This window comes from Coregonus clupeaformis, chromosome 27 (genome assembly GCF_020615455.1).
Source record: "Coregonus clupeaformis isolate EN_2021a chromosome 27, ASM2061545v1, whole genome shotgun sequence".
Taxonomy (NCBI): domain Eukaryota; kingdom Metazoa; phylum Chordata; class Actinopteri; order Salmoniformes; family Salmonidae; genus Coregonus; species Coregonus clupeaformis.
This window is the reverse complement of record NC_059218.1, coordinates 29,817,639-29,827,272: the sequence shown is the minus strand read 5'-3', so window position 1 is coordinate 29,827,272 and position 9,634 is coordinate 29,817,639. Positions and strand designations below refer to the sequence as shown.

Genomic DNA, 9,634 nt, shown 5'->3' with positions numbered 1-9,634 from the left:
CGACTAGGTGAAAAATCTGTCGATGTGCCCTTGAGCAAGGCACTTAACCCTAATTGCTCCTGTAAGTCGCTCTGGATAAGAGCGTCTGCTAAATGACGTAAATGTATTGCCAGTGCATTTACTGGTCTCAAGTCAATCCTGCTATAGTCAAGAAGTTAATTCAAAGTAATGTTTGTGAAGAAAGAAATTAACCCTAAAGAGGCTATTTTTCATTTGAATGATTATTTTAGAATCTTTAATTTAGAGATGCTTCCAGTCCATTGTCCTTCAGTTGGTACTAACTGTGTGTCTGGCTGTCATTACGTTTAACACAACCTGGTGGGGATTTCATAGCACAGTGACCAAATACATGTTTTTTTGTGTGCTCTCCGCTGTACATACTGTATTACTACATCAACATATGTATTGTTATTTGTTAGACAAGTAATATTTTAGCTGTCTTTCTGTATCGTTCTCTTTATCTTTGTCTTAATAGCTAGTAGTTCAGTACACAACATGGACATTTTTCCTGCTCTTCCTGTCTTCTGGATTCTCTTATCACTGCAGTGGTATCAAGGGCTGCATGAAATTCTGTATCTGCATTTAGTCAATCTGGATTTTGTGAATATGTATTTGCATTTGACAGCTATAACTTGACTTAATAAATAGCATTTTATAAAGATGTACAAAATGTGGTTGTCAGTGGCAATTTCTAAACAAAGTCCCTTTAACTTTGAGTGAGGACAGTAAATGTCATTTCCTATTAGGAGAGAGTACAACACAACAGCACAAAGACAAAAGGAGCATCAACAAGATTTAATTTGAGATTTCAATTTTTTTCTTTCCATGAAAGAACATCAGATAACCCACAAAGAACAGATGATGTTTTCCATCTCCCTAAAAATCGACAAATATAATAGAGGACAATCCCATCTTGTAGCGATAGGCCAAAAAAGCCACAAAGTATAGATGACAGTTATCAGGGTGTCATTGCCAACCACTCCTCACCCTGACCATTCACGGTCTGATTTTTTTCTGCCCCAGTTCAAATCAACATTAACTGAAACAATGTATACAACAGCCCACTTGAGGAAAAGGGAGGGGGGACAGAGTACATATGCAAGGGATACAATTATGTTTGTACAAAAATATATTTTTTTGTGTTTTTTTTCATTACATTTTACTGTTTATGCAACAAAGAAAGCAGTGATTGTGTCATGAGCTCAGCATATCCTGATAACATTGTTGAACATACAAGTAGCCTAGCAATCGATTTTGGAGGGCTTCATGTCTTTTGAGTGTATTAACCAGGTTTTTTGCTATGTTTTCAGGTCCCATATATAACTGCTGTTAGCTGGTGAGGGACCTTCTCTTAGGGCTTTGAGCTGCTGGTATTCTGCTGGTTGATTTACTTTTAGAGACTCAAGGTTGAATGCAAAAAAGTTTTTTTACACCAAAAAACTACTGCGTATAACACTATGGAATCTGTCCTGGCTCAGAATAGTTTCAAATGAAATACTTGTCTCCCTCTTGCTAAAATTGACTGGACACACATACGGAACAGATTTATATATATTTATAAATATATACACATATACATATAGACAAAATAGAGCTTTATGGTGTATGAAGCATTTTTCTTAGCTATTTATTCTATCTAAGTAATCATGTCAGTCCAGAGGACCCTTTTCTGTCCATTTCCTGCAGGAGTGAGTGAGCTTGCACATCTGCGTATGGCTTTTACGTACAGTATATACCTGGGGTCTTAAATCACATTAACCCGATCAAGCTCAGAAAGGAGACATCATACACAAGAGAGCGGATTAGGTGTACATTTAAAAAGTTGGATAACCGTTTGCAAATTAATGAATAATCAAAATGTGGTTATTTTTCTGAACTTTTAGTTGGGGTGGCAGTCTGATTTGACCTCATGTTCCAGAGAATGCAATTTCCAGAGAACTACCTTTCCTAGTGCTTAAGATGGAATCATTTGAACAATGAGCCAATTCATTTTCAGTAGTTTTTCCCTGACTGACAATTACCATTTAGTCCAGATAAAAATACTGTTTAGACAGAATTGGCCTGAACACGGCAGTCATTTCTGTTTCCTGAATAGTTTAAAATAAGACCTAATGAAAATTAATTCACCTCACTAAAATACATTAACTAGATTTGGACTAAGGATGTGTCAATCAATCCTGCTGTGGTTATTGCTACTTATTCAATTGATATTTTGTCTGACCAAAGAGGAAAATGAATATTGATAATGTCATGAAAAAGTGCCTTTTCTGATTAAATACTTGTACAAAATTCAAGTAATGTAGCAGTTGTGCATCTCTTCCACTAGGGGGAAGTCACAGCTCTCCCATAGCCACCAGGTTCCCTATTCTCGCTGGTTAACCCCTCTATCTCAAAGCAAATGTTTTAGTCTCTCTCTAGCTCTCTCTAGTCTGCTATCATGTGGGCTGCTAAACTTGGTCCTGGAGCTCTGCTAGAGTTGATGGAAATCCAAAGCAGTCTGCTGTTCTACAAGACAGGGTTTAACCACCCCTTTATAATAAGAACGAAACTGCACTATCTATGGACAATCTTTGGAAAAATGCTTGATGCATAGTTATGCAGCAGCTGCAGCATATAAATAAAAAAATGCGCAATATGGGCATATAGCAGATTTATACATAATGTTACATATTTAACATTTCAGTTTGACTTAAACTTAAATGAAACTGGGTTGTCCAGAGAAGTGCAGGGTGTGGATTCCGGTGAGGGGAGGCTGGGCAGTGGAGCAGTCAAGGGTCTCTGTCTCTTCACCAGGCCCACATCCTCCAGTCAGAGTGGATGGTCTGGGCCAGAGCTCGCAATGGAGTAGCATGGGCTCCACAATACAGAGGTAAAGTGTCAAGAAATAAGAGAACATCTCACCATAAACATGACTGCATTGAAGCACTTCTCCCATGAACTGTTTGACATGGGGCTGTCTGGGGAGAGGGGGTGGGGGGGGGAACTGAGAGTTTGAGGGATGAAAACAGAGGTAATTGCAAATTGTTTTGCAAAATAAAAATATCCTGTACAGGTCAAAGGCCATTCTAAAGCTAGGTTACACCATGAGGAACAGCATGCTTGGTTGCTGTGTGGAGGTTGATTATGGTGTGCTGTAATTCACAGAAGTAGGGAAGGAGCAGAAACAAATGGTCTCAGAGGTGGAGGGACACATGGCATGACAAAGACGTGGCATCACTTTAAAAAGTTCAAATCAGCTGACTGTATTTCCCTACAAACCATTCGTCCTTTTCTTCTTCATTTTGTTGTCACCTTAACACAGACAGGAAAAATGCTTGTAGTAGAGCGATGAGGATGTTAATCTGTTTGCTTTCCTTTTCTTCCTGTGTCAACCTTCCAGAGCACACAGTAATGCACATGTAGTATAGGGCTTATGTGAGGGTGAATCCAGATACACACTACCCCTAATGTCAGTACAGTACAACAGAATGAGTAGTTCCAGAGAAAAGCTTTTTCAGGCCACATGAAGGTCATCCAGCTCTGGTCCTAAGGGGCCACACTGCAGGCTTTCACTCCAATCAGTCACTAAAGCTATCTGAGCCTCTGAATACTAGACCGATGTAGCGACGTAGCGTCTCTCCTCCACATGTTCACACAGTGCTAATAGAATAAGGAGACATGGAGAAGCGGCTGAGTTTGGGTTGAGGGACCTGAGTGGAGCACTGTTCATCTGCATGGTCCCACCTCTGAGTCCTTCTCTCCCAATACACATACAGTACACCTCGAAACAGACCCAACCGGACCTGACCGGATTAAACTGGACAACACCTGAACGGATTGGACCGGACATGACCGGGCTTCGTTACTCCCCTCTGCAAACGTACCAATCTCCCTTAAGTTAGTCCTGAAAGTGAGACGCCTCCGAACAGAGCCAGGGACTGCCCATGCAGCCCCGCCTCTCTTCAACAAGTCCAAAACACGATTGTCCCAATTACTACGCTGCTGATGAAACCGCCACAGTTGAAAATACACTTGCAAACAGACCTACCTTTAACACCTGATCTTCTTGGTTGTTGTTTCACGTTACAAAACAATGGCTTAAAACACTTCCTTTCTCCTTGGCCCATTTCATCACCAGTCCCATCGTTGTCTTTTAATTCATCTCATGAGTTATATATATATATATATTTGTACAATGTATAAAACAGACCCATGGACATTGAACTTGTTTTTTGAAACACATCAAAGAGGGGGGACTTCTCTAGATCCAATGATGTCACATAATCACTTGAGGGGGAGTGGTTTGCAGGACCACCCTCCGTGTCCAGAGGGGTTAGAGGCAGAGGGGGCAAGGGGAACATGGGCGACGCCACGCCTGCAGTTATGTAATTTGGTGGGGCGCCTCTAGCATCTCCATGAGGAAGGTGTCGATGGGCGTGTCCCCGATGAGCTTGAAAAAGAACAGGTGCTCCAGACACTTCAGACCAATGGAGCGCAGGGCTGGTAACCGCAGCAACAGCTTGGCAAACCTTACCCAATCAAAGACACAAAATAACTGTGATTAATGTGACAGAAAATAAGAGGTGGATGTAGACAAGATGTTTTCTCATATGCCGATGTACAGTGATTCATGGATGGGTTGCCCATGACATAATTAGAACATCTGTCACATACTGTCGCCTACACATACAATACATAAAGCAGACAGTGCACTTGCTGCCGGACACACTGACAGAGGAGTAGAGAGAGAGAGAGAGAAAGAAAGAAAGAAAGAAAGAAAGAAAGAAAGAAAGAAAGAAAGAAAGAAAGAAAGAAAGAAAGAAAGAAAGAAAGAAAGAAAGAAAGAAAGAAAGAAAGAAAGAAAGAAAGAAAGAAAGAAAGAAAGAAAGAAAGAAAGAAAGAAAGAAAGAAAGAAATAGGCATAGGTGGTTTGAAGTTTGTGGAAGCGAATTTTCACCATAAAAATGCACGTTTAAAATAAAGCATTCCATGCATCATCGCTTTTGCAGACTTATGTAAGATAGCCTACTAACGTTATTCCTAATGTGATGAGTAGATTGGATAGTCATAATTTAAGCTATTTAATAATATAAGTTAATCACTGTTCGCAAAAAAGGCTGTTCAATGCCTGGCTGAGCGCGTAGTGGCGTAGAGTAGGCCTAGGCCAGTACAGTGGCTTGCCAAAGTATTCACCCCCCTTGGCATTTTTCCTATTTTGTTGCCTTACAACCTGGAATTAAAATGGATTTTTGGGGGGTTTGTATCATTTGATTTACACAACATGCCTACCACTTTGAAGATGCAAAATATTTTTGGGGGTGAAAAAAACAAGAAATATGAATTTTTTTTTAAACAGAAAACTTGAGCGTGCATAACTATTGCTTAGGGTCATTGTCTTGCTGGAAGGTGAACCTCCATCCCAGTCTCAAATCTCTGGAAGACTGAAACAGGTTTCCCTCAAGAATGTCCCCGTATTTAGCGCCATCCATCATTCCTTCAATTCTGACCAGTTTCCCAGTCCCTGCTGATGAAAAACATCCCCACAGCATGATGCTGCCACCACCATGCTTCACTGTGGGGATGGTGTTCTCGGGGTGATGAGAGGTGTTGGGCTTGCGCCAGACATAGCGTTTTCCTTGATGGCCAAAAAGCTCAAGTTTAGTCTAATCTGACCAGAGTACCTTCTTCCATATGTTTGGGGAGTCTCCCACATGCCGTTTGGCAAACACCCATTTTTCTTTTTTTTTCTTTAAGCAATGGCTTTTTTCTGGCCACTCTTCCGTAAAGCCCAGCTCAGTGGAGTGTACGGCTTAAAGTGGTCCTATGGACAAATAAGCCAATCTCTGCTGTGGAGCTTTGCAGCTCCTTCAAGGTTATCTTTGGTCTCTTTGTTGCCTCTCTGATTAATGCCCTCCTTTCCTGGTCCGTGAGTTTTGGTGGGTGGCCCTCTCTTGGCAGGTTTGTTGTGGTGCAATATTCTTTCAATTTTTTTAAATAATGGATTTAATGGTGCTCCATTGGATGTTCAAAGTTTCTGATATTTTTTTATAACCCAACCCTGATCTGTACTTCTCCACAACTTTGTCCCTGACCTGTTTGGAGAGCTCCTTGGTCTTCATGGTGTTGCTTGCTTGGTGGTGCCCCTTGCTTAGTGGTGTTGCAGACTCTGGGGCCTTTCAGAACAGGTGTATAGATATTGAGATCATGTGACAGATCATGTGACACTTAGATTGCACACAGGTGGACTTTATTTAACTAATTATGTGACTTCTGAAGGTAATTGGTTGCACCAGATCTTATTTAGGGGCTTCATAGCAAAGGGGGTGAATACATATGCACACACCACTTTTCCATTATTTATTTTTTTAGCATTTTTTGAAACAAGCTATTCTTCTCATTTCACTTCACCAATTTGGCCTATTTTGTGTATGTCCATTACATGAAATCCAAATAAAAATCCATTTAAATTACAGGTCGTAATGTAGCAAAATAGGAAAAACGCCAAGGGGGATGAATACTTTTGCAAGACACTGTATAGGCTATAAAATATACATTTCTTCTCCTTACTATGCATGGGAAAAATTGGGCCTTTGACGAGATATTAGCAGAATATTTTTTTACCCTTTAACTGTCTCTTCTTGAAAAACATGATTACACCTTAAATTCATATTACTAACAACTCAATTTTGAACTATTTTTTACAACTTGATGTTTCATTTGGAAATAACAGCTCTGCCAGGCGACTGAGAAGACAAAAGAGTGTCATACCAGCAATGCCATATTAGAATGGCAATTTGCATAGCATTTTTACTAATCTCAACAATATTACAAAAATGACTTTAGGTCTTCTATAATGGCTTTTATAGGTAGGTACGCACTGTTAAATGAGGACTGATGTCAAATTGTAACCAATTATGGTAATTTTGTATGTCCAAACATGAATTGGTGTATAGTGCAATGTTACTATTATAAGCATTATTTTATAGGTAAACTTAAGTCAACAACAATTGATTAATTGACCCCATGGGACATGAAATGTGGTTTAACCAATTTATGTTGCCTAATATAGTGAGTTGTCAACAATTCAATTATATTTTTCACCAAAATAAGTATTTTTCATAAAAAATGAATTGACCCTATTTTTTGTCCAACATACTCTTTTCTGACATATCAACTGCCTGGTTGAGCAAATTATTAAAAAAATTATTGCTTTTTAGCCTTTTTGCATTTTAAGTATTTATCTTCATATTCCTACTCTTAAATGTCTTTACTAACAGGAATGGTGCAATATTCATCCCTCATCAACTAAATTCCTGCCTTTAATTCCATATCTTTGGTGACTGATTTTAAGTTTTCTTACAGCCCTCTGAGTGGGCAAAGAGTGCCACAACACAGTGCCACAACTGCAGCAACCCAAAAGGATACACATTATGTTAATTGTGGCAGGGCTGGGGGAGTTGACCAATCAAGTTCAAGTAAAGATTATTTTTATATCCACTTCTAAAACATGCGCTCTACCAGTCGGCTGAGAATAGGGTTAAAGGGTTAATACGACAAAAATTACAGGGTAGCCTGCTCTGCTGACACGGACAAACAGATCAATAAAAAAAACGAAGTTGTCTGATTGATATAATAGGCCTACGAGAAGGGGAGACACAAATAGCCTACCATATGACGTGCATCTAACCTGGAGGAGGAAATTATTGCCCAAAAACAAACATTCAAGTGTCACTGACCCAACAATGATAAAGAGTGAATATTCTCATTCACCGGATGGCCGATGCTCTCCAGAAAAATACGAGTCCAATTTAAGACCATGATTGTAATTTTGTCAAATCACCACCATAATAAGAGTTCAAAATGTCCAGAATTTCTGTGTTCATATTTCAGAAAAACATATGGATTCTTTAGACATTCAGAATAGTGGGGGGGAAAAAACAAGATCAACAACTAATGCTAGCCAGAGCAAGATGACCTAAAATCTAACAAAGGAACATTAGATAAACCCTCTCAAACTTTCTCAGCTAGTCGGGTGTCAAAATGTCACTGAAAAATGATGGAGAATTGTATCCTCGTCCTTCTGCAGCTTGCCTGCCAATGCATGCTTGTCCCAACCAAGCACCCAAGCTAACTGGCGGAAGTAGGCTAGCTTGCCAGCTAGCTACTTCCAGACACAAATGAGAGAACACCTCACTCTGACCATTTTACTCGCCGTAGCAGAGCTGGTTAGGCTGTTCTTGACTAACTATAACTTGTTTTGCCTCCGTTTACTGACACCAGTCATATTCTGCAGTTGTTGCGCGTTCGTAAATTCATTAGTTGTTCTGCGCTCTGGCACACTCAGATGAGAGTGCTCTGAAATCTAAGTAGATAGCCAGAGTGAATTTGCGAACGCAAGAGATATGCTAACTGCATAACAATCGTTTAAGTTCTTTCTAGCTAACCAAATGACACCTGCATCTCTAGCTGTGTATAGCCACCGAAAAACGATATGAGGGGAAACAGTCAGTCACTCACCCACTTCACCAATGGCATGACATGACATCCTCCTTGCTATCTAGCTAATGTTAGGCTCTGTGTTTTTAGCTTGCTACATAAATAGATACGCTAGCCTATTAGCCACCTTATGGCTGACTTGTGATCATTGCCCTTGCCAGTTTGATTGTATTGTTATTCCCAGCCTTAGTTACATTCGTCCGTTTTTGTCCAGAATATTGAGTCATTGAAACTGAAACAGTGCATCCCGAATGGAGGCAGCAAACAATGTACCAGGCCAGCTGGGATTTATAACCTGATAGCAATATTTTTGGGACTACCAAGAAATGTATTGGTGAATTATATTAATCATGAATTGAACTGTATCTATCTATTCTGCCAACAATGCCTTAGGGTACGTCATGGAACGTTGAGTCAAATTGAAACCTCTTATAAAGTTGGTTTTGTAGCATAAACTGGGAATTTGATATGTTTTCTTTATTTTATTATTATTTGGTGTACTTTGTACCCCTTTTTCGCCCCAATTTCATGATATCCAATTGGTAGTTACAGTCTTGTCTCATCGCTGCAACTCCCCTACGGACTCGGGAGAGGCGAAGGTCGAGAGCCTTGCGTCCCACGAAACAAGACCCTGCCAAGCTGCACTACTTCTTGACACACTGCTCGCTTAACCCGGAAGCCAGCCGCACCAATGTGTCGGAGGAAACACCGTACAGCTGCGACCGAAGTCAGCGTGCATGCGCCCGGCCCGCCACAAGGAGTCGCTAGAGCGCGATGGGACAAGGACATCCCAGCCGGCCAAACCCTCCCCTAACCTGGATGCTGGGCCAATTGTGCGCCGCCTCATGGGTCTCCCGGGCGCGGCTAGCTGCGACACATCCTGGGATCGTGAATTTGATATTTTTGACTGATATTATGATTGTCTGTTTCATATCTGCAAACTAGTTAAAACGTGAAATGTTTTTTTGCAATGGGAAGTAATAGTTGTACATTTCGATTGGGAACTGCTTAATGGTTGTGTTTTTGTATTCTTATGATTGGGACCTACTGGCTTATTATGTCCGAGTTTATGGACTGCTTATCCTTTAACATCATGCTGTGTGTGACTGCTGTCTTTCCATCGGCCCTAAGCAGTGGTGTAGTGGTGCCTGGAGATGTG

At 40.5% G+C, this 9,634-nt stretch overlaps 1 protein-coding gene across 5 annotated transcripts in view; it reads right to left on the bottom strand.

Moving 5' to 3' along the window:
- Nucleotides 1-780: 780 nt before the first annotated feature.
- The window catches only part of LOC121541725 (retinoic acid receptor RXR-alpha-A), a 152,664-nt gene continuing 143,810 nt past the window's right edge, over nt 781-9,634 (bottom strand). For all 5 annotated transcript variants that reach the window (XM_041850981.2, XM_041850983.2, XM_041850982.2 and 2 more), the window contains exon 11: nt 781-4,508. In XM_041850981.2, coding sequence (XP_041706915.1) covers nt 4,361-4,508 — 148 coding nt within the window. In that variant the 3' untranslated portion in view covers nt 781-4,360. The remainder of the gene's footprint in view (nt 4,509-9,634) is intronic.